Source organism: Platalea leucorodia (assembly GCF_965183815.1).
Source record: "Platalea leucorodia genome assembly, chromosome: W".
Classification (NCBI taxonomy): domain Eukaryota; kingdom Metazoa; phylum Chordata; class Aves; order Pelecaniformes; family Threskiornithidae; genus Platalea; species Platalea leucorodia.
In genome coordinates, this window is record NC_138859.1 from 46,882,925 (window position 1) to 46,910,801 (window position 27,877).

The window sequence follows — 27,877 nt, forward strand, 5'->3', positions numbered from 1 at the left end:
TTTTGTTGATTATAGGGATCACAGGCTTAATGAAAACATACAGACAGCTGCTAATTAAGTACTCATGTTACCACTTCTTTTGCTTTAAATCAACATCCTTTCCCTCTAGCTTAAGTGAAATCAAAATTAAATTAATTCCTGTTTTATCTGATGGAACTGGGCGACATGAAAAAAGTCCGTGTTCCATACCCAAAGAACGCATGCATCTCCAACCCCAGAATAGAATTCAGTCTTGAAACAAGCAAATCACAAAGAGCAAAATCTAAAAGCCTCACAGAGAGGCCAGCACAAAAATGCTATAGGCAGGCAAGCATCCAAACTCCCAGCCTTTTCTAGAGACTATGTTCCCAAAACACAGTCACAGCAGACAACTCCAACCACATCTCTCAGAAGTATCTAAGTGTTCTTTGAAAGGACCAAGACTCTCCCCCCGCTTCATCCATCTAGAAGAGGGTGTTGCCTTTTATATAAGTCAGAACATTAGATCACTTGCACAGAAAGAGAGAAATAAACATTTTAGGGCTTTCTCAGCTTGAATAGATTTAATTGAAGATTCTTCTCCTCCACCTATTAGAGAAATTGCTCTTGGCTGGGGGAAAATGATGGTCAACGAGGAAACTCTTACTCTTCCTGTGGGAGGTTACCACAGACAAACACAGTTTACTGGACAGAACAGTAAACAAACAAACAAACAAACCAACCCCAAGGAGACACGGACTTACTTGTTTTGGGTAGGTATGTTATATTCCAACAAACAGGAGCAGAGCACCCAGGTGACAGCAGTTTGGGGAATCTGGAGAAAGAACTTCAGAGCTATAGGCAATCTTCAGCTCAAAAAAGGTACTTTGTATACTCAAAGCAGCCAGCAAGCAACTCTATTTGCTGTTAAGAGACTTAGAAGTTGACATACAACTTTACATTTGACCCTAAGTGTCTGATACTCAAGGCAAGTCTGATACTCAACACAAGCTTTTGAGTGAATCTCTTACTTTGAGGTTAGTTACTCTTGCATTAGACTGCAACACAGAGGATATAATCCCTTCGCATAGAATGAACTGAGGCTGGATTCAGCATATCTTTCTAACCGATGGCAGTCATTGGCCTCTTCAATACAGGTGGAACCTCAGCCTCTGAATGCCGTTAACTCTCCAGTATCAGGTAGGACTGAACCCAGATCTCAAACTGTTCAAGCTTGCTGAGCAACAGAGGGTAAAGAATGCATCAAATAAACTTGCTTGGATTTCATTGACATGTACCAAATTAAAAGAAAAAAAGCTTACTAAAAATATGCATCTTTATTCAAATAAGGTTATCTCTGAACTCCAAGTGTCAATTCACATTAGTCAGAAACAAACATATGAAAATGTCAGCTGTTTGAATTTGAAAAAAAAAAAACAGTAGACAGTCTTCGGTGTTACAGTAATTGATGCATTGATAAATGTCAAATTTTCTTCAAACAGGAATTCAGGTAATTTACAAACCATATTGTGAATTTTACTTTTGAAAAATTCAGGTGTGACCATGTATTTAATATACCCTGACCAATACAATGAGATTCTCTTGTCCCTGCCAAATATTTGCTACTTATCATCCACACTTCAAATACAATTATTAGACTTTTCTCCCCCATATTGTCAAACCAGATTCCAAGGTGTCTTCTCCTCCTAGTCCTGAAATCTTACTTGATAAGAATCAAATACGTTGTCAGTGCTGAAAGAAACTTCTAGTAGCCAGCCATAATAGGAGGCTACATCGACTGACAAATATTCTTGAAGTCCAAATTTGTTGCTATCACTTCAAGAACAGACAGGGCAAAATTTGAGCTGGGCAATTGGGAGCTTTCCTTTGATCCAGTGAGTGACGAGGCAATTATGGAAGTTCCAAGGAGAGACGACTGTGAAATGAAGCATGAAGCAAAGTTATCACTTTTTGGATGTTACGCTTTAGACTTTCTGCTCCCTAATACGAAAGTTTCCTAGTTGCACATGGGAGGTATGTCAGATCTATTAGCAACATTAACACACAAGCTGAGCCTCATACTGAGGATACAATTGTACGTTCAAGTTTTCCCCTAGACACTGTCCCCAGCCTTCTCACCTTTCTAACAAAAGACACAAAAGTATGGGCTGCTCCAGCTTTAAAACAAAGTTATGGTTGGATAAATATTCACAGTAACAAAAAATACAGGCTTCCTCCAACTGATACATTAGAGCTGTTCCTCGTTATGCCAGATACATGCACCTACCTATCAAAATACAATTGCTAGCCTTTCTGTATAAAGGGTCTTGCAAAGCCTGCTGTGAGAGAGGGAGCTCTGTTTAGGTGTTGCACTGATGCAGGAAGGCTTGCAACTGAAAGGAACAACTGTACCTTTTCAGAACAATTTAAGAAAATATATTAAGTTTAGTTAGAAGAGTCACGGTTGTAACAGCTTACGACTCAAGGCACCTGTAAATATTTGCTGGTGTTGAAAGAACTGAATGGATGAATTCCTATGTGTTATTCTGCCTTATCTGAAAGTTTTTTTCATTGATTTACCATATTTATCCAGCGAGATTAGCTTGAGGCAGAAGTTTCTCCAATTAGTACAGCAAAATCTTCTCAAATTTAGAAATTAATCTATAAAGCTATACCACTTACAGTATATGACATACTGTAGCTATGTAAATAGGTGTGTAGGTAGTACCGTTTTATTGGTGTTGCACAGACATCCACTTTTTGGACACTGTATTTTAAGTAGCAAAATATATTGCATAGATTTATCATTTCTCCAAACTGACAGGCACAATACTGAAGTGTTCTTCATTACAGCAAATTTGGCAGCATGTGTTGCACTCCAAGGGAGTAGAATGTAGGAATGCAGTAGTAGTATGCTAGATTCCAGATAATTTTTGCAGAATCAGACAAACAGATTAACAATTAAAAGTCAAATATCCTAATGCATTTGTGTATTTTATAGAATTAAAAAAAAAAAAAAACAAAAAACCAAAACCCCCTATTCTAATTCTACACACAAAGAACTCAAGGACAAAGTTACCACAGATATGTAAACAAGGCAAAATGACTTCATTTCACATTCCGAATTTGGGCTACCTGCTTTGTTTCTTTCCTGAAGCAAATGTTCACCTGATAAGCAGTATCAAAATCACATGTTCAGTCCTATGCTTTTGATATTAAAGCAGGAATTGACACACAGAACTGGTTCTACAATAGCTGCTGGATTAACAAACATGTCTGAAGCAACAGCTTGTGAAGAAATGGGTTAATACTCAATATCTGTAGTTTAGAAGACTTGCCATGTCAAGATTTATATCAAAGTATCTGTATTTGATACATGAAAGACACAAGACAGCTTTACAAAAGTAAAGACATATTCCTACGCTAAACACATCCTTAATAAAATCAGATTTGAAGAGGTATAAAGCAACAATATCTTTGCTGAAAAATGTTCCACAAATCTCCAAACAAAATTACAGACAGACTTGAAACTTGAAGAAACTACTTTATCATGTTTTCTCTCACTGCCTAAAACCAAAACTCAAAATAAGGAGATAAGCCTTTATTTGCTGGTTCTGTATAGTTTGTTTTCCATATCAGGTATCAACAGTCAAACTGTTAAAGGCCTGTCTTTGTGTCCACATATTAAAAAGTGCATAAATCTATATTTCATGAAGAGTTAGAATTAACTAAAGAATTCTTAAACTGTTAAATCCAAGTGGTAAAGAAATGAAATGTTTATAACAAATTTTCACCCCCTCCAAAAAAATAGAAGAGCAGTTGTTTGTGTTTTGGTTGTTTGTTTTGTTTGCTTGCTTTTGTTTTTTTAAACTGATATGTCAGGACACTTAGTGGCAAGCTTTCTGTACAAATCATCCATCTGCAATTCTCATTATGAACAACAACCAAACCTGGGTGTTTCAATTCCCTCCCCTGGAATCTTAACAAAAGAGGAGGAATACAACATTTGCCTTCTAGTATTTATGAGAAAGTTAGCTGAAAGCATAGACTTAGATAGGGTCCGCAGTCTTCCCCTATCTAGCATTTGCTCCACTGCTCCCCAGTCTGTTTTTAACTTCAGCATTAACAGTTCAAATGAGAACTCATTTTGTTTAACAAAATTCAATAATTTACAATATTGAAGTATATCAAATACTAAAATTTCCCTCATTTACAGAAGTGTATAATTTTCTGTGCATACATACTGCTGTTATGTACACACAAAAGGAACGGGTCATCAAAAGAACTTTTTGGCTGCTGCTTCTTGTTGACTCCTGAAAGAAAAAGCAGAAGAGAGTTCATTAAATACTTATACTATAAAACTAGCTAACTGGTTTAAATAAATAAATAAATATTTCAATTATTTGAGGATTAAAAGATTCCATTCCATGTCAACAGAGACTTAGGGAAATCAAACATAAGTCATATCACAAAAATAGGATATAATTTTTTCTATTTACAAAGACATTGGTAGCATCACTATAGTTCCAATTTTGCATCAGATAGAGAAGGAAACAAAACATTCTGGACAGCAGCCAGAAACTGTGAAAGAACATATGAACTGATTTTTAAAATACTTTAACTAAAATTTTCTAAAGCTTCTCAGTATCTGATTGGCCTAAAGATCAGCATAGAAAAGGAAACACATGCAACTAAGCAGTGAAAGAATCTACTTGAAATGGGATTTCCTTTTCTCTGGCACAGAACATATTTATTTTCTTAGTGGATACAGATACTGTGGATCAGCCACAAACAGATACTAAAATTACAAGGGCATCAAAAAGAACTGGAGGGGACCAGCTCCACATTTGTCTTGGAAGCCATCTTTCCAGCTGATGGCATAACATGACATACATAAGAAATGCACTCTCTCCACTTTGTAGAGAAGCAGACACACAATAAAAGTTAGTGCCATCAGCAGCACTGGTCTTGTATTAATACTAGTTATCCTTCCACACAGGTAGCAAACAGCATTTCCTCTTTGCAGGGCAATGCAGCTATTTTGGTCCCTACTCCTTATCCTGATTAGTCTATGTGAGAAGGAAATAAGTCCTTACTCTCAATAGGTTTTCCTTTCCAACAACGCAAATTTAATTTGATCATGATGAGATTACAAAGAGGAGGAAGAGAAAAGAGAAAACATCCCAACTAGTTTAGGGAGGGGTGGGGCGGGGGTAGGTGGAGAAGAATTCCGTACACTATCAATATCACATGTAGGAGAGGGATGAAGGGATATGTATTGTAAAAAAGTTCACTGAGGAATTTGTAAGATGGGATAAGTAGCTTGTAGGTACACATTAAAAAAAAAAAAAAAAAAATCACATCAGATTTTGTTAAGGTATTAATAAATTTCAGTAAATCCAACAGAGGACCACAAGGATGGTGGTCAAGAGCTGAAGCACATGCTTCAAGAGAAGAGAGGAAGGGAACTGGGCTTGTTCATCCCGGACAAAAGAAGGCTTCAAAAGGTCTAACAGCAGGTTTCTAATACCCACAAGATGTTATTGAGGAGACAGGGAGAGTTTTACAGAGATTAACATTATAAAAAAGAGACACAACAGGGCAGGTTCCCAGTAGATATACTGTGCAGGTGGGGGGAGAATAAAACAAACTTGATTATGATAATTAAACATTTCCAGTGGGGTCCGTAACAGTGGTAAATTTTCCATTCTTAGAGGTTTTTAAGACCTGACCAGTCTAAACACTAAGCAACCTGGTCTGAATTCAGTGTCGACCCTGCTTTGGGCAGAAGATTGAACTAGAGACCTCCCAAGGTCTCTTCCAATCTGAATGATTGCTTGTTTTAAAGAAGATTAACATAATCATACCACTGCAATAGCATTTCCAGTCAGAAGTTCTAAAATAATTTTCCCTGTTGCCTTTAAACATACTTACCTATACATGATATAACCAATGAATAACACTGTTTGCACTGCTACAAATATGAAGAAGTGCATTGTAGATAAGCATGATGGAAACGGTGGCAAGTCTGGACACTTTGATTTCTCACTAGATGGCTAAAAACCAAGAAAAACAATACTTGAGAAAAGAGCAAACAGGACATGCCATCAAAAGACTGTTATATGTCAGAAACAAAACAAGGTCTTTGCAACATGATCTAAAAATCAAACACAAGCAGAAAACAGAAATGACACCACTCTGAAAAATCATAATCTTACTCCCCGTCTCACTTTCCTCTTCCACCTTTATGTTTCTCAGATAAACTGACTGATGTTAATTTGAGAGTTATAGGGGAAAGAATAAATCTTTGGTAAATTAACCCAGAAATCAAGAACCTTCTATAGGATCATAAGCTAATTCAGCTTAATTGCTCCCTAGGCTAAACTAAGGTGCTCCTGAATGTGAACACAGTCATCTTTCACACGTAGAGACCTTGAGCGGAGCCTGCCCAAGTTTCCCCTGATGAAAGCTCTCCCTTCTGTGCAGAAGCAGTAGAGAATCTCCTCTGTATAGAACTGTTAAGTAGGGGGACAAACACAAAAAAAGCACCCAGAAAACCGAAGTGCTTGACCTTGTTTCCACAGGAAATTAGACTAAAAATCATGCTCTTTGTGCAAAACTTCTCATCAAGACACAGATCATGCAGTTAGGTCAAGGCAGTGCAGTTTTAGCGAAGCAGCTTAATGAAGGATTAATTGCTCTGTAAATTGCATGCTGGCTCTTCCTAGCTTTTCACTAACAGCCAAATAAAGAAGCACTACAGTCATGCTTTACACTAGCAGCACATAAATTACCATATTTCGTTGTACTAAATGCTCAATGTCCCTCTTTACTACATGAAGGTGTTCTTTGATGTCATTGAAGTGCTGAGTTGTTTCATAGACTCCTGCAGCAGAGCCAGGATGTTGAGCTCCACTGATCAACCTCAGAGCATCAGCCATGGAATTTCTGAAACAAGACAAACAAGAAAACATCTTTCAGCACAGAACAGCTTTTCTACAACAGCAAATTCTGGACACCTTTTAGTCCATTAAAATTAATTTGAAATACACAGTTGCCCCAAAAGGCAGAAAATATTTTTTCTAGCTTCCAAGAATACCTATCAGGAAATAATTCCTTAATCAAACTAAGATTTTTTTTTTTTTTTTTTTAAATATCAAATTCCACAGACAGTTTCGATTTGTGCAGTGCACCATCTCCCAAAGTCATGCTGAAAACAAGATCTGGCAAATATTCTATTGCTAGACATCTGCTTTGCCTGACTGATGAAGTCTAAAACAAATGTTTTATCTGAGGCTCTTGCCAAGGCTTTAGGATAAGCAGAGTTTAATGCAATCTTTGAAGAAAACCAAAAGCTGTTTGAAAAATAAATAAATAAACGCAGTCATGTAAGAAATAAAAATAAAGAAGAGGCTTTAGGGATAAGAAAAGATTTAGATACATCCTTGTTTCATGATTATCATTTATACGAGAAACTCATTTCCCATATGCGTTGTCATAATACTTAATATTGTCTTCATGTGAATTCATTTTGCTTCTACAACAAATCAAATTAAATCCGTAAAAAGTTGAGGTTCCATAACTAATTCTGTTTGAGGTAAACTAGTCAATGAGAGAAAAATATTTAATCTCTAATCAATATGTTTATATAATTTTCCCCTACTGTGATGTCTCTTTTCAGTTGCAAAGAGGATTATTCTGCAGCTAAAATATTTATCATGTGAATGTTAATCTCTTCATTATTAACAGAATAAACAATCAAAATGTATGTCTTTGGATTTCTTTTTAATTTACTTAAAACTTTACATTTTGTTCAGATGAGAGCTTACTTTGATGCCTTCAAGGTAAAATCCTAACTCTTTGTACAGTGGTCAGCAATTTATCATAGTATCATAGAATAGTTTGGGTTGGAAGGGACCTTTGAAGATCATCTGGTTCAACCCCCCTGCCATGGGCAGGGACATCTTTCACTAGATCAAGTTGCTCAAAGCCCCATCCAACCTGGCCTTGAACACTTCCAATTGTAACTTTCACATAAGAAAAAAAACAAAACAAAACAAAAAAAAAACCAAAAAAAAACCCAAACAAAAGTGGCTTGAATACTATCCATTGAGTAAACTCGCAACAACAATGTATAACCATATTTCTAGAGTGTTATACAAAATTATATTACTGATTTTTAAATGGCTCATATTCATTGTGAAAATGGCAAGTTAAGCATCAAAACTTAAATGTTTACGAATAGTCTTCATAAAGATGTTGCCCATCTTTTAGCTTTGCATCAGTTGTTCTTCCTGCCATTAAAACTCAAAAACCACAGAACTAAAAATAAAACAGGAGAAAAGAAAAAACTAGTAAGGTACACATCTATTCCAAGGCACTATGACAACTCTCCAGGAGTAAAAATTGCAAGCATAGATATGCTATATTAGCGTTAGAGCAGCTTTCACTCCATTATAAGAACTATGCAGCATGTTTAAACTACTTGAAGCAGCTACATACTAAGTCAAAGCCACACACTAAATTAATCTACACAATTATATCCAATTGCAGATACACCACTTGAACAAAGAGGCATTTAGTAATTACAGCCCCTACTAAATGCTGGATTAACAATATACTTTTCTTCAAACTGAAGACTACCTGTTTTTCTTAAAAATATCACTTTAACACACAAGTCAGCTTAACATACTAGACTACCAGTATTCTGCATACTTTCCACATAACCAAAAAAAATTCTTTTCACTTCCAGTAACAAAAATATCCAAGAATTCACCCTTTCCTGTCGTCTTTGTAAAAGCTCAATCCCACTTCCAGCACATGTTAGAAGATCCATCACTTTCCACAGCTACATTTCCTGTTATTCCAGATAATGTACTATACTCTAGGCCAGATGAAGTTAGCCATGGACTTCTGCAAAACTCTCAATGTTTACCTCAATAAACTCATTTTTAATATTGCAAAGTTATCAAAGGAGTTACCAAAAGCCAGCCACTGCAAACAAAACTAATCAAAGAAGCTCTCACCTTCTCTCATTCTACATTTCTGGTTTGGAACTTATACATACAAAATGAATGCAAAAAAACCCTCATCTGTCCTAACTTAAATTAGCATATACATTATCCAGAAATTATTTTATATTTTTGTATTGTCATTGTATAGATTATTTAAAGTAAATTGATTAATATTTACCTGTACTTTGAATTAATGTTATAATAACCTATTTTAGAAGTAAACTTTTCACCGGAAGATTTTTTTTCTTAAATAACCCATGCAAACCCATGCAACCACCATCATGACCACGGCCTAATAAATGCTGATAGTAATTCTGTCTATCCACATCCATCACATTGTTTACCTTGCCCCACTACTTTCAGTGCTAGAACATGTGTGACACTCATTCTGTTCCTCTCCCTCCTAATACCACCATCCCTACGTAATTAACAGAAATCTGCACACCCACCATCCCCCAGACTGATCCACTGTTTGTTAAAAGCAAAATAACTTCCCTAAATGGACATGGTCTATATCAAATTTATTGTACATTTACTTTTGCATGAACAATACCATGCTGATAGTTTCTATTGTATGGACATGCAAGATTCTTCTGTAATCAGACGATTAAGAAATCCACAAATCTTGACAAGAAAATTACTTAGACAGTAAGTCCTTTTCCTCCGGGATGACCAGCAATGCAACAGCGGGCTGTTCATTTCTATCTATAAATAAAGCATTTCTTTAATCTAAGAAAAATATTAAGATGATGTTACGCAAACTCATACCTAATAAGTAGTCACTAAAAGGGCAGACTGCCAATGTTAACAAGAAAATCTAATTTACTTGCAAGGTATAAAGATTTGTCAAGAATATTAACATAAAAGCTTTCGTGGAAGAACAAGTGCAAAAATGGAAGCACTCTAATCTTCATTCTACAAAAAACTGACCTACTTAGATAAATCACAAGAGCTGCCCTTGAACTAATACAGGAAAAAAAACACAACTGCTGATACGCTACAACATCAAATTGTAGGAATTGTTTTTCTCCTTTTTTTAAGCCCAAGGTAAGGAATGTATTAACTACTATAAATGAAGGGTTAAACCAACTTAAAGACAGTCCTGCTAAAGACAGCAATTGTAAAACGTCTTAGAAGCAGTACACAGACATCCCTATCAAACATAGGAATTTTCTCAAATCCATTTTAGCAGTATAGCGTCTCCAAGATAAGATTTTTACTTCATTTGGTAACATAGTTTGAAAAGGTACAGCATACCTCTCAATCGATTTTAAAAACTGCATCTTAAAAAGCAAAATTATTAATCACTTGGGAACTTGCAAGTGTCCCTGCAGACACAGAAGTTCCCTGGGAAAGTTAACTGGCAGAGAGTTCTCTGACAAAAAAAACCCAAACCAACCAAACAAACCCCCCCACTCCAGGAGTCTTAATGTAGTACAGTTAAGATTCCAAAAAGTTATCCAAGATTCCCACACAACTAAATTCACCCAGGCAAGAAAACAGGTCTGTAACTGTCAAAGTCTCCTTGAATGTGATTATCTTTTGCTACAAAAGACATTGATACATCAGTTGATAGGCCTGGTTTTCACACAGTAAATAAAAATTGGACCATAAAATATTCACACCCTTTGAATAACAAAATATTGTTTAAGTAAGAGCATGTGGCCCATGCGTAAAGAACAAACAGGTACTCCTATCACAGGAGATTCTAAAAATTTTTTCCCATTTGTCTCTAACCTACAAGAAATGGGGACAAGGTTACTAAAACAGTCTACACAATACATTGGCACGTGGAAAAAAAACCAACACATTTCTGTCTTCACTACACAAGTGACAGTAATTTAATATTAGAGTGTCCGTCCCCCCCCAGTGCCGTCAGACAGTATGTCTTAGCACCTAACAAACCAAGGAATTTTCAGTCACAATTGGGTTTCCAGTATCTCCAAGGATGGAGACTGCAAAACCTTCCTGAGCAACCAACATATTCCAGTGTTCAACCACCCTCACAAGTTTCTTTTCTTATGTCTACATAGAATTTCCTGTATTTCAGTTTGTGCCCGTTGCCCTTCATTCTGTCACTGGGTACCAGTGCGAAGAGTCTGGCTCTGTCGCTATTGCCCTCACCACCTCCAAAATCAGGTATTTATACCCATTGATAAGACACCCCCAAGCTTTTTCTCCAGGCTATACAATCCCAGCTCCCTCAGCCTCTCCTTGCACAACAAATGCTCCAACCCTTTAATCATGTTCATGATCCTTCACTTGACTCCCTCCAGTATGTCCATGTCTCTTTTGCACTGGGGTGCCCAGGACTGGACACAGGACTCCAGGTGTGGTGTCACCAGTGCTGAATAGAGAGGGATAATCCTCTCCCTTGACCCACTGGCAATGCTCTGCATAACACAGCCTGGGATGCTGCTGTATGATGTCTTTCCTGCAAGGGTGCATTGCTGTCCAATGTCCAACTTCTTGTCCACCACGACTCCCAAGTTCTTTTTTGCAAAACTGCTTTCCAGCTGATCAGTCCCCTGGCTGTACTGATGGAGTTACTCCTTCACAGGTGCAGAGCTGTGGAAACGGCACTTTTTGTCCCCTTATTTTTCAAAGTTCAGGACAAAAGAGGACATTAAATATTTTCCAGATCTGGCCCTTGTTTCAACTGCCATCGAGAAGCAATGCTCTCTCAAGGCCTAACACTACCCCTACTGATAAAAAAAGTTAATCTACAATGGGAAAAAAAAAAAAAAAAAGTCTCTCCAAGGCTTGTACACAGTGGAATTCTGAAAGACTTGACATAAAACTGTAAATACTTTTTGTGATATACAAACCAGTAACACTAACAGACCACTATGGAGCAATAATCAACGTATGAGCTTTAGGCAGTCACAGCAAAATTAGAGAAAAAAACCCAAAGATAAAATATATGTCTATATTGAAGAAAGAAGTGAGCTACTTTAAAAAAAACAAAAATAATTAGAAGACTAAGCAATAAATCTCAACAACTCTTATTACATGCACTTCCATTTTCATTTGTAGAGAACTACTCAGAATTACCTACATGCCTTTATAGGTCGTTTACACTGAACAAAACCTCAAACATATCTCGTGTAATATTATCCAACGCTACAGGCTTGGGGAAGAATGGCTGGAGAGCTGTCCGGTGGAAAAGGACCTGGGGGTGTTGGTCGACAGCCGGCTGAACATGAGCCAGCAGTGTGCCCAGGTGGCCAAGGCCAATAGTACCCCAGCTTGTATCAGAAATAATGTGGCCAGCAGGACCAGGGCAGTGATTGTCCCCCTGTGCTGGGCACTGGTGAGGCCGCCCCTCGAATGCTGTGCTCAGCGCTGGGCCCCGCACCCCAAGGCGGCCATGGAGGGGCTGGAGCGTGGCCAGAGCAGGGCAGCGAGGCTGGGGCAGGGGCTGGAGCACAAGGCTGGGGAGGAGCGGCTGGGGGAGCTGGGGGGGCTCAGCCTGGAGAAGAGGAGGCTGAGGGGAGCCCTCATCGCTCTCTGCAACTGCCTGAAAGGAGGCTGGAGCCGGGGGAGTCGGTCTCTTCTTCCAAGGAACAAGCGATAGGACTAGAGGAAATGCCCTCAAGTTGAGACAGGGAAGGTTTAGGTTGGATATCAGGAAAAATTTCTTCACTGAAAGGGCAGTCAGGCACTGGCACAGGCTGCCCAGGGAAGGGGTTGAGTCCCCATCCCTGGGAGTATTTAAAAGCCGGGGAGATGTGGTGCTTAGGGACATGGTTTAGTGGTGGACTGGGCAGTGATAGGTTAACAGTTGGACTTGATGATCTTAAGGGTCTTTTTTAACCTAAACGATTCTATGATCTAAATATAATATTATAGATTTTATTCATAATAACATATAATAAGCTCATATAATCATTATATCAGGAGTAGACTGAGTATATGGACAAGATACTCCAATACACGTTTTTTTTTAGGTTCACTAGCTATAAATCGAAAGCTCATGTTGTTATCAATACTCCAAAATCAGAGCAACAAATTTCCATGAGGTGGCAGGTTATCACATTAGCAGAAATTGATTAGCTTTAGAGGGACTGGACTGACCTGCTGAAGTGGAATCTCATGATAAAAAAAAGAGGCAAATTAGGGGGCTTAGCCACCCTAGGGACATGAACTTACTTTATTATAGAAATTAAACATATGTAGAGAGTCATCACTAAGGAACTGACACAGAGAAAGTTCAAGTTTCTCAATATTCTCCTACTGAAATAATTAACAGGATTTAAAAAGTGGAAAATAATATAAAATTCAAAACACAGCCTTAACATTTAGGAAGCATTTACCTTATTTCATTTATTTGTCTAACGACCTCTTCTTGAGTTTTCACAACTGTCTCAATCTCTTGCTGGGAAACCTGGCAGGGAGTGGGGGAGGGAGAGAAAAAGATCAACATATCTTGGAAAAAGCAAATTGATCATGCTGCTGAAATTAGGCTGAGCTACCAATCACGGTGGGTTTGTTTTTTTTTTTTTTATTTACCTGTCCTTGTTGACCTGGAAAACCAGCTCCTCTTTTAGCAATCTCATCTGTGACTGCAGAGACGTATCTCCTCTGCTCATCCAGAATCATGTCCAATTGTCTATTAAGCTGTTTGATTTCAAGATGAATTCGATTCTGCCCCTCAAAGATTTGCCTCAGTTCACGATCGCTTACAGTTTCAAAGAGATCATCCGCTGATAAGGAAAAAGCACAGGTAGTTCTTACATATATGCATTCCTCATAAGTTGCATTGTATCATTTCCCTTGCACCCTTAAAGTTTCCACTGGATATACTTTTCTCCCATAATTTTATACATTTGGCGTTTGTTTATCACCATTGCCATGGCAAAGGCTACCCAAATGGGATCAGAACAACTGAACAGAGACAACCACACATTCAAACCGAGACTCCATCTTAGACTTCCTATTTCAATACTTGGGTAATGTACAACATAAAATAGAAACAGGATGCTGTTGTTATTAGGAGGCAGCTATGTTTGCATAAGCTAGCATTGTATTACCAACGAGCTTTCAGAAGATATTTGCAGGTATTAAATAACAGCTACTTTTTAGAAAAAGTAAGCTTTAAAAAGTAGCTTGAAATAGAGAAGTGACTGCACATTTTGAGCGAGTTCCTCCGCAGCTTCGACAACATCAGAAAGAAGAAAGTCCAAAAGACTCTGTGGCAAAAAGATTATTTCTTATCAGTGGAAGGCTGGACAATATTTCAAAAACACAGATAAAGTTAAAATGGTGTAGGACCTTTAGAACAGTCATAACTTATCACTGTCTAAAAAAAAGATGACAACCTGAAATTTCAGGTCTAGATGCCTGAAGTACATCCCTGATATGTGTGCGTTCAAATACAGCTAATTCAATCCACAAAACTAAGAAATAGACTGGCTTCCATTATATTTTCAAATAAGCAGATTCTTTTTTGTTCAGCTCTAAAAAAAAATTTTTAAAAAACTCAACCCAGCGAACAAACAAAACTCCCACCATGCTCCATAGCAGAACAAAGTCAAAGCACTTTGGCTAAACATTCAAAAAAGTGGGCAAGAGTCATAATTATAATTTTCCTAAATTAACTATCATTTGAAATCAGTGGAAAAATGCTGTTCAGTCTGAAATATCTTTAAACCAATGCTTGCTGAGAGCTGCAGATGAGTGGTATTGATAGTGGAAAGGGCAATTCTGCCTTACCCAGTCAAATTTCTTATCAATAACTTAAAATGTAAGTAAAGGCCACAGTTTTTAACAACATCAAGCTGGAAATTTGGTTATTAGTCAACCCAAATACCAACACTGAATGCCTGCTAATGTTGTGGTGCTGAAATTGACAGAACTCAACACACATCCAATATTAGCCAAGCATTAAAAAGCTTTTCCAAGTAAGCACATGTTCCAGCACATCCACTAGCCCATCTTTAATAACCATCCATAAAACAAGATGGGAAAAAAAAAAAATGTTTGTTATGAATGTGCAGAAACAGACCAAAAAGATGACCTCTCAAATATATTTTCAAATAACCAAAAAGGCCATGCTTCCTTAATCATCACTTTACAGAGGGATCCATGACCTTCTCTCCCTTCTACTGTTCCATACAGATTCTCATCGTTCCCATCATGTTTCCGTTCGTTTTGTTCTCAAGCCAGGCATCACAAAAGGGACTTTATAAGGGACTTTATATTTCAGAAAATACTTTACAAACAAAAGATGGAAGATTCTTAAATAAAGTAAATAACATCAGTAGGAGCTTAGTAAGATCAGTCAGAGTATCAGGCCCTAGTTTTGAATATCCGAGAAAGCAAACTTTTCCTTGACAACTGAAAAATTGCTTAAATAACTTGCCTGGCTGTCCTTGCACATCAGGATGTTCCTTTTGAAATTCTTCTTTCTTTTTATCCAATTCTTGTTGAAAGTGTTCAAACTCTTCTTGATACTTCTCTTTATCTTTTTGAGGAATTTCTGCATCTGGTGTTGGCTTTAAAACATTATCAAAGGGGGGGGGAGACGACACACACACAGGGGGAGAGAAGTTTTTTTCATGTTCTCTACCACTCCTATACAACTTAATCTCCAGCAAGGCTGTTCAGATTTCAGATTTGAAGACATAACACAATTAGTGGAGCACATTAATATATTAAGTTGAAGTGAGAAACCAGACATTCCTATGGAGACCCACAGCTTTCTCCTGATACATGCGTACTTTCTGTGATTAAAAAGAAATCAAGTTTTACAAGGATAGATGCTGTTACTTCTAGTGTTCTAGAGGTATAGGAAGTTGAAAGCAAGAACAGATTATTTGTCCACTTTCCAAACAAAGTGTACTTTTTAGTTTGTTTTCTCTGCATGTTTTGATCTAACATCAGGATTTTTGTTGATTCAGTGTTGCTTCAAGAATTCTGGTCTTGAAAATGTTAATTAAAATATTACCGAAACATTACAGTATTAGTCTAATTTTTCTAAAACAGATGACAGTACAGCTACCTGCCAAAACCCTGAAACAGGGATGCCAAATATGACTTCAGAGGAAATGCCATAATCTGGTGCTACATATAAAACATATACAATAACATACTTTACTAATTATGCATAAAGATGCTTACTAGTTCCTTCCCAGGCTCAGTCAACTGGAAGGTCAGAAAAGACAGGACATCGTGATCATCTGTATTCAACAAACAAAAGAAAAAACCACTGTTAATTGCTACTGCTACACATTACAAATCCTGGTATTTCCCAAGTCAACCTTGCACTTGCAAAGGATCTTCAGGCAACAGCATCCTCCCAAAGTCCTCCCAAGAGTTTATGCAGTGGGAAATGAGACTGCACATTGTCTTTGTCAGGACAAATTGAAAGTCCTTCTGCTCTAGCCAGGAAAAGGCCTAAGCATATAAGTAATTTGGGAATGGGAGAGGACGAATTACATTATCATGGTCAAAAAGTGGTATAATGGATCAACACTATCAGTAAAAAACAAAACAAAAAACCACCACACACTCTTGCAAACCCTGCAAGGCCCCACACAATTTGTCACAATTTCTAACATTTGCTACCTGCAAGTCCCCCTGTTGCTGCAGATATTCCAAAATATCCTTGTGATGGCAACACCATATCTTCCACTTTCACACAAAATTCATAGTCTTCTTTATCCGGAGTGAAGCCATTGTTAATTAATACCTAAAAGGATAAACGCTTGCAATTTTTACCACATAAAGCTATTTGTGTTAATTGCTTTGTCAGTTTACAGTAATGGTAACAAATACAACTTATCAGGTAATTCAGCAGCTGATACTAGAAACGAAAACCTATTTCTTTTCTGAAAGACACTTTTTACAAAGAAATGCATAAGCTTTCTATTTTAAAAAGGAAGAAAAGGCCTGATTCAAAGTTCAGCATGAACAAAATTCAACATTTTCTATTCATCACCTAAGAGGACATACCACATAGAATTCAGACACACATAAAAATTTATTCATTTCAGTTATAAGAAGCAGCAAGACAAATTAGTGCATGGAAAGGAACACATGGGGGGAAGGGATACCATCAGGAGAGATCAAGGTAAGCCAAGGGATGGCATGGCACCACCTGAGGATGCTAATGGGAGCATTTACGCTGTTCCAGGGAGCACTGAGGGCTTAGGAGCACATCTGAAATGCTTGTACACCAACACACACAGTAAAAGAAACAAAACAGGACGAACTGGAAGCATTGGTCCGTTCCCAGAGCTATGATGTCACTGGTATCAGTGAGACTTGGTCAAATGAGTCCCACAACTGGAGTGCTGGGATGGAGGGCTATAGGCTGTTGAGGAGAGATAGGCAGGGCAGGCAAGGTGGAGGCGTCGCACTGTATGTAAGGGAGAGGTTTGACTGTACAGCCCTTACAGTTAGAGATGATGTGGTTGAGAGCCTCTGGGTGAGGATTAGGGGGATGGAAAACAAAGCAGATGTCGTTGTGGGCATCCACTATTGATCACCCAGCCAGGATGACAGCACTGATGAGTTATTATCTCTGGATGAGTTATTATCTCTCGATCAGTAGTCCTTGTCTTTATGGGAGATTTCAACTTTCCAGACATCAACTGGGAGTACCATACTGCTGTGACAAGCAAGTCTGGGAAATTCCTGAAGATGGAGATAATTTCTCAGCACAAGTACTCAGTGAGCCAACTAGGAAAGATTTCCTCCTAGATGTGTTTGTGAATAGAGGAGGACTCATGGGAGGTGTGATGGTAGGTGGCTGTTTTGGCCACAGTGATCACAAAATGGTAGATTTAAACATTTTTGGTGTAATGAGGAAAAAAAGGTCAGCAGAGTTGTTACCCTGGATTTCAAGAAAGCAAACTTTAAGCTAGTTACCAGAGTTCCCTGAGAAACTGCTTTTGAGGGCTTAGGGGTCCATGAGTGTTGGTCAGTTTTTAAGAACCACCTTTTTAGGAGAACCTTGCATAGGAGCAGGCAACCTCATTGTGTCAAAAGTCAAGCAAGCAGGACAGACAACCAGCTTGGCTGAACAGGGAACTCCTCTTGGAACTCAAGAGGAAAAAGAACTGTGTGATCTCTGGAAGCAAGGTCAGGCTTCACAGGAAGATTACAGAGCTGTGGTTCACGTATGCAGGGAGAAGACACAAAAGGCCAAAGCTCAACAAGAGCTGAAACCAGCCAGTGTTGTGTCTGACAACAAAAAAGGCTTTTTTAAGTATGTTAATAGCAAGAGGAGGTCCAAGGAAAACATTGGACCAACACTTGTTGAAGATGGTCACCTGACAAATAGGGATGAAGAAAAGACGGAGGCATTCAACTCTTTTCTTGCCTTAGTCTGTACTAATACTGATAGACCTTGGGCTGCCCAGTTGTCTGAGCTGGAGGACCACAGCTGTGGGAGCAGTGACTTCCCATTTGTGGACACTGAAGTTATAAGGGACCAGCTCTATCAGCTGAACGTTCACAAGTCCATGGGCCCGGATGGGATTCATCCCAGAGTACTGAAGGAGCTAGTGGACATTACAGCAGGACCCCTCTCAATCATCTACCAAAGGTCTTGGGAGTCTGGGGAGGTCCCCACTGACTGGAAGCTAGCCAACATTATTCCAATTTACAAGAGCATGAGGGAAGATCCAGGAAACTATGGACCTGTTAGTCTAACCTCAGTGCCTGGAAAAATGATGGAGAAGGTCATACTGGGTGCTACTGAAAGGCATCTAAAGAACAATGCAATCATCACACACAGTCAACATGGGTTCACGAAGGGAAAGCCCTGTCTAACTAATTTGATATCCTACCATAAGGTCATCCACCTAGTAGATGAACGGAAGATGGTGGATGTAGTTCTTCTGGATTTCAGTAAGGCTTTTGATACTGTCCCTCACAGCATCCTCCTGAACAAGCTGTCCAACTGTGAGACGAGCAGGTTCACAGCGCACTGGGTGAAGAACTGCCTGAATGGCAGGGCTCAAAGGGCTGCAGTGAATGCGGCTACATCTGGCTGGCAACCAGTCACCAGTGGCGTTCCTCAGGGCTCAATCCTAGGGCCAGTGCCATTCAACATTTTTATCAATGATCTGCATGCAGCAGTTGAACGCGCCCTTAGTAAGTTTGCTGACGATGCTAAACCAGGAGGTGCCATTGACCCAAGGGACAAGAGGCCTTGCAGAGGGACCTAGATAGATTGGAGCATTGGGCAATCATCAATGGCATGAAATTAGACAAGAACAAATGTTGGATTCTGCACCTGGGACGAAGTAATGCTGGACACAAGTATAAATTGGGAAAGGAGTGGCTGGAGAGCAGCCCTGGAGAAAGGGATCTGGGGGTGCTGGTTGACAGTAGGCTCGATACGAGTCAGCAGTGTGCCCTGGCAGCCAAGAGGGCAAACCGCATCCTGGGGTGCATTAAACATAGTATAACCAGCCAGTCAAGAGAGGTGATTATCCCACTGTATTTAGTGTTGGTGCAGCCTCACCCTGAGTACTGTGCGCCCCACAATTTTAAAAAGGATGTTCAGGTACTTGAATGTGTACTTGAATGCCAAGAAGGGCAACAAAGCTGGTGACAGGGCTGGAAGGTATGTCCTCTGAGGAGCAGCCGAGGACTCCAGGTTTGCCTTGTTTGGAGAAAAGGAGGATGAGGGGCGACCTCATGGCTCTCTGCAGCTTCCTGAGGAGGGGACATGGGGAGGGAGGTGCTGATCTCTTCTTCCTGGGATTCAGTGATAGGACGTGGGGGAATGGTTCAAAGCTGCACCAGGGGAGGTTTAGACTGGACATGAAGCATTTCTTTACCAAGAGTGTGGTCAAACACTGGAACAGGCTTCTAGAGAGGTGGTCGATGCCCCATGGCTGTCAGTGTTTAAGAGGCATTTGGACAATGCCTTCAATAATATGTTTTAACATTTGGTCAGGCCTGAAGTGGCCAAGCAGTTGGACTAGATGATCGTTGTAGGTCCCTTCCAAATGGAATTATCCTATTCCATTATAAAACTGATCATGGCGTAATAATATCACCTCTGGTTCAAGAAATCTCTAACTCAGGGATCATTAAAGGACAGTCTATCAAAAGTACACATCCCGATAAGGTTCTGGGCAACACAAATTTTTGGTCTGATCTAGAAGGGTCATCCCTTACTGTTCTTAGGTTGATTCTAAGCTTAGAGAGATTCTCTCTTCCTCCACAGATGCATTTGCAGAACTGCTAAGATTAGCAGCAACATTTGGACCAGAGGAGTTCCTAGATAAGGCATCAGGGACCAGTCACATTCAAAAAGAGAGCAGCCTTGGAGTCTGAAATTTAATTTTCATTCAAGAGTAACAGACAGCTTTTACTATTACAACACAGTACAAGGTCCACCCTCTTTTAGGTGCATTCATGTTTACTTTTAGAGAAACTTTTACTACAAAATGACAGCTGCGTGTTTTATGGCTAATACCGACGAGTAGCACCTTTTCAGAAGAAATCAGAAGCCAAGAAACACACACTTCATAGCTGTTGCAACCTGACACCACATTAGTATCTTTCTCTCCTTCTTGAGAAGGAATTCACAGTCATCTGAATAGTATTTAAGAAGTCTTGAAGACTCCCTTATACCAGTAGTTTTCTATTGCCTTTAATCTTCAAAGCCTCACTATTTGTTGGAGGTGGGAAGCCTGAAGTAGCAAATTGAAATCTACTGTCAAAGAGCGAGCTTCGGTTTTTTAGTGACGTTTCAAGAACCTCTCACAATCAGCTACAAAACACTCCGCAGCTCTCAGATCAGCTTGAGAAATACCGTTCAAATTAAGGAGCTGCTCAACCACTTGGAAGCTGAGGAACAGATGGTGGCTTTGGAACACCTCTACAGGCAAGTCAAACGCAACAGAAGGGTCTGAGCACATAAGAGTACGTTAGCATGACTGACTCCTAAGTAATATCAGAAAAATCAGCAGTACCTGCTGAGTCAGCTCAGGAAACTACACATGCACTAATGTAGCTAAAAGAACTTGTCTAGCGCTTGAACATACTGCACCTCCTTTCAACTTCTGCTACCGAGATCAACATTTTCAAGAATACTGGAATTAACATATGGCCTCTTTGGGTGTTCAAATAGTTGCAACAATCTCACACTTAAAAAGCTAAGAAATATGAGTAATTATGTTATTTCAGAGTACTTACAGTCAATGTTTTTTGGTAGTATGTTATCTTTACTCGAACAGGGTAGGGCTTGTTACGGAAGTCCCTCTGACAGGATGCCAATGCTTGCGTGGAACCATCACTATGCAAGAAGACAACTTGCATAAAACTATATCTTATGATTTATCAGCTAAGACAAAAAAGCATCAATGTATCACTAAGCAACATCATGATAGTTTTTCAATACGCAAGTTTTTCAAAAGCTGTCACACAACTGTACTGAGCTTTTCTGAAGTCTGGGATCAACAGTACTAGGTGCTTTACACAGGACACAACATAGACAGAATGCAGTAATGGGGAAATCCATTTGCTTCTACGATATATTCCTGCACCAGTGAACTGAGATGGAAATAAGCTATAGTCCGGACTGCACCAACTAAGCTAGACACCTCTCTTGTCAGAGAGTCCAAAAAGATGTCGATTGTGCTGTTGACAATAAACAATCAGAAATCAAAATTAAACCAATTAATTTAATAGCAGGCAATTAGCTTTCAGTTAGTCACTTTTGTCAGTTATTAGCTGTGTGTGGACGATATCCATCAGTAATGAATAGGTAAAAAGTCTGTACCTCCGTTTATCTGAGTTTACCCATCCCAAAGGACATATTCCATTTAAATATCAATCAGTTGCCAATTTCTGTGTTGTTACTGCCAAAACAGTGTTTTAACAAACAGAAAACTTCAAATATAAAGGAAACAACAAAGTTTCATATGAAAGAAACCTTTATGTTTCTCAAAGAGTTTCATGCAAGATTTCATCATTCAAAAGCAAACATTTGTCATTAACACTGAAAATAAACTTACTTCTGATGGTCATACAGAAGTTTTCCATTGTTGCCTACAACAATCACTCCAGGATTGTTTTTCTAGAAAAAGAAATAGCAAACAAATAGAACAGTTTAATTCGAAGTGAAACATAGGCTATCAGGGATGTTACTTTTCTGCAATAAAGCACCTAGAGTCACTACACTACAGATACACCACAGGTGTTTTTATTCTTTCTGTACTTCAGGATTACATAAGCAAAATGACTGAGTAGCACTGTGTCATGCTGCATGCTTTGCAAGAGACTGCTACATTCTTTGCATAGTTAGGGGTAAAAAAACACCACACAAATTAAGTTCCTGGATATACTACCAATTACCATCATTTCACATACACAGAAATATAAAAGCCACAGATAGGAGAAATTCATATGTAGCGAAGACAGAGATTTTAAAACTAACAGATGACTTCGTACATCCAACTTTGGCTACATAACACTGGGAAAAACATCCAAACAGATACTATGTTGACATCCTACTACTCGTCACAGTCATTAGAAAAACCTCAGGAGCTATCTGTCAGAGACTAAACAAACTATTGAACACAGCCCCGGTTATTTAAATTGCTAGGGGACGAGAACAAGCTAAAACGATAATGGCAGAACAGATTTACAGTGCTATTCTGGTTGCCTCCAGGAGTTTATGAAGTGAACTCCAGTTTTTACAAGAACACAAGATTTCAGCGTTAATCTTCCCTCCCCCTTCAACATTTCAATGCACCATCTCCTAAAGTGTACTGGTTTTGGCTGGGATAGAGTTAAATTTCTTCATAGTAGCTTGTATGGGGCTATGTTTTTGATTTATGATGAGAACAGTGTTGATAACACAGTGATGTTTTAGTTATTGCTTACACAGCCTCAAGGCCTTTTCTGCTTCTCACAGTCACCCACCAGCGAGCAGGCTGGGGGGCACAAGGAGTTCTGAGGGGACACAGCCGGGACAGCTGACCCCAGCTGACCAAAGGATATCCCAGATCATATGGCATCACGCTCAGCAATAAAAGCTGGGGGAAGGAGGAAAGGGGGACATTCAGAGTTATGGCATTTGTCTTCCCAAGTCATTGCTATGCATGATGGAGCCCTGCTTGCCTGGAGATGGCTGAACACCTGCCTGCTGATGGGAAGGAGTGAATGAATTCCTTGGTTTGCTTTGCTTGCATGCGCAGCTTTTGCTTTACCTATTAAACTGTCTTTATGTCAACCCATGAGTTTTCTCACTTCTACCCTTCTGATTCTCTCCCCCATCCCAACATGGGGGAGTGAGCAAGCAACTGTGTGATGCTTAGCTGCCTACTGGGATTAAACCATAACATAAAGGAATATACTGTCCCACTAGACAGATTACCAGCTCTTAAGAAAAGAAAACAAGACTCAGATTTCAAGAATTCACAAAATAATGTCCTTCTCGATTCACAGTGGTGGGGTAGGGTGGTCCTTTGTCTTAAAAAAAATAAAAACAAACAGCACTACAACCAAACTATCTGTTTCGTTTCCTTCACCACACAGCTTGTGACAACAAAACAGTACACTAGTATACAGAAAAACACCAGTGTTTCTACTTCTCAGCAATGGAGTTTGGTCAGCTTAATTGCTTCAACATCAGTATTACCAGCTCAGTACCACTGGAATACTTTAATGTCATCTTCTTACTGTTTATTTCACTTTAACGACAGTAATATTGAATTAGTTCATGCATACTTGCATATATTCTGCACAAAGTGTGTACAAACAGTTAAATTTCAAAGCACACATGAATGCAACCCAAGGCTAATCTGTTTTAGAGTACAGTAGACAGCTACTAACAAAAGTATTCAATGCTAATGGTCGATGGGCAGTCCAGTTTCTGCTGGGGATTTTGTCTGGATGCAAGCACACAGAAGAACTTGAAAGATAGTGGGGAATAACTTCTCAATTTTTTTGTCTCCAAAGGTCAGGAGGAAGATGTGCTGTAAGCTCTTGCGACATTTAGTGTGGCTCTTACAATTTCAGGTGTTCAGAGCTATGAAATTTATTTCTCTTTTTAAAAAGATCGTCACTACTTCCACAGAGAAATAAAAATTCAACTCTAGTATAACCTACAGCCTTAGAAGGAGGAGAAAAAAGGCTTTGCAGTTTTTAAATCAAGGTGCTTTGAGTTGGCAGTACTAGATGAAGTCGACTTCTGGATGCTAGCATATTAGGCTGAGGAACAGTTACAGCACAACATCTTCCAGTGAACACACTAAAACAGCACCAAGAACAATTTCTCCATACTGGGAATGAAGAAAGTAACAGGTTGTCATTAAAAACAGTCTTACAAACTCCAGTATTTAAGACATGTCAGACCAATAACGGCATGACAAAGACTTTTGTTTTGACTAGAAGTGACACATCATCACTTTCTAAAAAAAGGGTTTCACACCACAAAGTTCTGGCAAACACTGTTGTGCACGTGCAATTTTTGATAGATGGCATCTTCAGCCAGCTAAACTACACCAGTGTCCATATTCATGCCAGAAGTCAGAAAAAAAAGGGGGGGAAAAAAAAGGATTTAAAAGTTCTTAAGAAGTTGAACAATACTCTAATTCTATGTCTTGTCTTTGAAGATCAGAAACATAAACGTCACCTTCAGTCTTTCAACTTTTATACATGATGAAGTTTGCTGTGTATCAAAGGCCATCTGTAGGAAAAAAAACTTGTACACGTACAAAAATATATCTAAAACATCTAAAAGCAAGCCAAAGTAGTGCAGGAAAAGCAAAAGAAGCAAAGCAGACCTACTATGCATTGTTAAAGTTTCCCAGGATCATTCTGGACTGGAAAACTGGAAATTCAAAACAGCAACTGTCACCCGCATCTGGTACAGAATTCTTGCTGCCAAACTACTCAAGGCAGATTTGTTGCAAGAAAAAGAGCACCTCTGAAGGGAGACATAGAAATTTGTGTTTCCACAGTGTCATATTGTGGTACAATACGCCTCTTCCGAAGCACACATATTGAGATATATCAACATTTCAAACTGTGCGTGGACATTCCAAATTTTAGCTTGTACATACGGACATGGCATTTTCCTTCCAAACCTAACACATGAACCAATGTTCAGTGGAGATTCATTGTGTGTTATGCTTCAATTTTCAAGCTTAAAAAGAAAAAAATGTGTGAAAGTCTAGTAAAAAAATCTATAAGGGGAACTTGACTATTTTAATTCATCCCTTTGAAGTGAAGGGGGAGAGAGTAGGAAAATAACATTCTATTTTTTTCCACAAAGTTATATGTACAAAACAGGCAGGAAATTAGTTAATAATCTTTGCTAGAAGAGTTTGCTTCTGACTAACCTTTCCATCATTGTCAAACGAATCAAAGAAAATTCCAACACCATTCCATTTATCAGCTGCCCCAAAAACAGGACCTTCCAAGCCTTGCTCTTCTGTAAACCAGATGGCCTATTACAGGAAGCACATAAGAGTCATAAGTCAAGAGTCACCATTTAAAGCACAACTATTTTTTTTTTCAGTTAGATCAAATTCTTAATACCAATCCATCAGCTCCAATGCGGCCTCTTCCTGTAACTCGAAAGGTCACTTCGACTTCCCAATATTCAAATACTGACTTGTTTTTTGTCCACACTGATCCTCTTTGGCTTTTCAAAGATGTTGTTATACGAATCTGATCTGCACTTGGTATGGCATCTAGAAAGGAAAGGAACCAACACTGAGTATATGGAAGAAAAAGTATTGCAAGTGCTTAACCAGCCAATTAACAAATCCTCTAAATTCACAAAGTTTTCTGGTCTCCTCAACTAGAGAACAGTTTTCAAGATAACTTTTTAGCAGAGTACTCAACCTCTTGATAGGGGAAGGAGAAAACCAAACCCCCACACCTCTACTTTCAACAATTTGATTACTAGTGCCTTACAGCAGACTTAATCACCTTCCATTTGGGACCACAACACACAACTAAAATAGAACACTGGTCTTGCTGTTAAGGTAAGTACTAAATTTAATTAAAAGTCAGGTTTAGGTTTCTGCTGTATCCCACATGACTTTTCACAAATCACGGATTTCTGTTCTGCTTTTTAAAAACAGATGTTCTAATTTTCTGGCTTAATAGTTTAAAAGAATAGGCATATATTTAGAGAGACAGATTCATTCACTTGTATTAAATAACATTTATTTTTGTGATTATCTGTCTAAAAAAAATCTCATCTACAGATAGTTTCCTTCATGTCACTTGTAGCATAATGTCAAACAAGAGTCAAAAATTAACACTCGTGAATTAACCAAAATAAACTAAAGTCTGTCAAAAAATAAAAACACAGCAGAAGTTACTGCAGAGGAACTATATTAAGGTAGACCCTTACGTACAGTAAATATCAATACATCTCTCGAGGCGGGGGGGACTTACAGCAGACTAGATGCCTACCATCAAATCCTTAACCCGTACTGCAGAAGACACGTAAACCGCATAAACTACATTCAATAAAGTCGCATTTTGCCAAGGCACAGCTTCCACCTCAGGCTTCCGTAACGTGCAGCTCCCGGGGACTGCCCGCCGCGCAGGAGCGCCGGGGCCGCCTCAGGCGCGCCGCAGAGGCGGGAGGCCGACGCGAGGCGACATCACCACGACGAAGAGCTCGGCGCCGCCCGCAGCCCCCTCCTCACGGCAACAGCGCTACGCAGCGCGCGCAAGGCCGCAGGGAACCTCGCGCGGGCGTCACGGAGGCGGGGAGCACCCGCACGCGCTCTGCCGCCGCCGGTCCCTCTCCCCTCTCCCCGTGGAGCCACGTGGAAGCCGGCGGGCACGGCCCCGGGGGCGCTCCCGGCCCGCCCCGCCCGCCGCAGGGCTCCGCCGAGGGGGGCGGCCGCCGCGGGGGGCCGGGGCGGCGCGGGCGGCCGGTTCGGCTCCTCTCCCTTTCGGCAGCTGCCGGCCGCAAGCGCTCCCGCCGCTTTCACCCGGTGCCCTGACGGCCCCCGGCACCCAGCCGAGGCTGACCGGTCCCGCCGGCCCCGGCCACCGTCGCCGCGCCCCTCAGCTCCCCGGCCACGGCCTGTGGCGGCCCCTTCCCGCACCTTTTCCTCCGGTAACAAGGATTACGCGCCCCCCGCGGGGCCGGCCGCAGCTGCCCGCACGGCAGGACCACGGCGCGGCCCGGCCCCCCTCGCACGGCGCCGCCGCCCCCCGCCCGCACTTACTGCCCGTGTGCACCCAGAACGGCACCGTCCCATCCGCCTGCACCAGGTGCGGCCCCTTGAAGCTGTACTTGTACTCAAAGCGGCGGTGCGGCACAGCCGCCGCCGAGCCTTCCGCCGCCACCGCCTGCCCGAGGGCGAGCGGCAGGCGGCCGAGGGCGAGCAGGGCAGCGGCAAGGAGGGCCGCCGCCGGGCCACCTCGCTGCGCGCGCGCCGCCATCTTGCACCGTGCCGCCGGGCGCCGGGCACAGCCAACAGGGCGCCGCCCGATTGGCCGAGCGCGGGGGCCGGGCGAAGGGCGGGGCGGCGCCGCGGCCGGGCCGGGCCGGGGCGGGGCGGGGCGGACGGGGGCGGCCCTGCGACGCCGGCAGCTGGGCCTCGCCCCCAGCCCACCGCCCGCGGGGGCGCCGGCGGGGCGGGCCCGGGGCGGCGGGGCGGCGGGGCGGGCCGTGGCGCTTCTGAGGGGCGGTGGGAGGGCGCCGCTGCTGCGTGCGGCGGGCGGGGCCGGGCCTCCACCTCCTCCCGCGCCGGGGGGGGGGGGGGGGGGGGGCGCGCCTCCGCTCTCCAGCCGGGGGGGCCACGCTGCCGCGGCCCCGCGGGACGCCTCTTGCGTGGGAACGGAGGGGTCCCGCAGAGCCCCGCACTGCTGGGGGTCGGGCTGCTGGCGGGTCCGTGCCAGCCGCCGGGGGAGCGGCGCTGCCGAGGCCGCTCCCCGTCCCCTCAGGGTGCCCGCGG

At 41.0% G+C, this 27,877-nt stretch overlaps 1 protein-coding gene across 3 annotated transcripts; it reads right to left on the reverse strand.

Moving 5' to 3' along the window:
• Positions 1–329: 329 nt before the first annotated feature.
• Positions 330–27,362, reverse strand: LOC309601861 (protein ERGIC-53-like; the record flags this gene model as incomplete). Of its 3 annotated transcripts, none has more annotated exons than XM_082335073.1 (14): positions 330–793; positions 4,203–4,271; positions 5,893–6,014; positions 6,753–6,906; positions 13,289–13,359; positions 13,485–13,678; positions 15,337–15,469; positions 16,095–16,153; positions 16,542–16,665; positions 21,135–21,234; positions 21,956–22,017; positions 25,289–25,396; positions 25,488–25,642; positions 27,146–27,362. In XM_082335073.1, 13 exons carry the CDS (start codon positions 27,360–27,362, stop codon positions 4,235–4,237), a joined length of 1,536 nt encoding a protein of 511 aa, XP_082191199.1. In that variant the 3' UTR covers positions 330–793; positions 4,203–4,234. The 3 variants fall into 3 exon arrangements, with proteins under 3 accessions (XP_082191199.1, XP_082191198.1, XP_082191197.1); XM_082335072.1 differs by lacking the exon at positions 330–793 and adding an exon at positions 1,153–1,894; XM_082335071.1 differs by lacking the exon at positions 330–793 and having other exon boundaries at positions 1,153–4,271.
• Between the last annotated feature and the right edge of the window lie 515 nt (positions 27,363–27,877).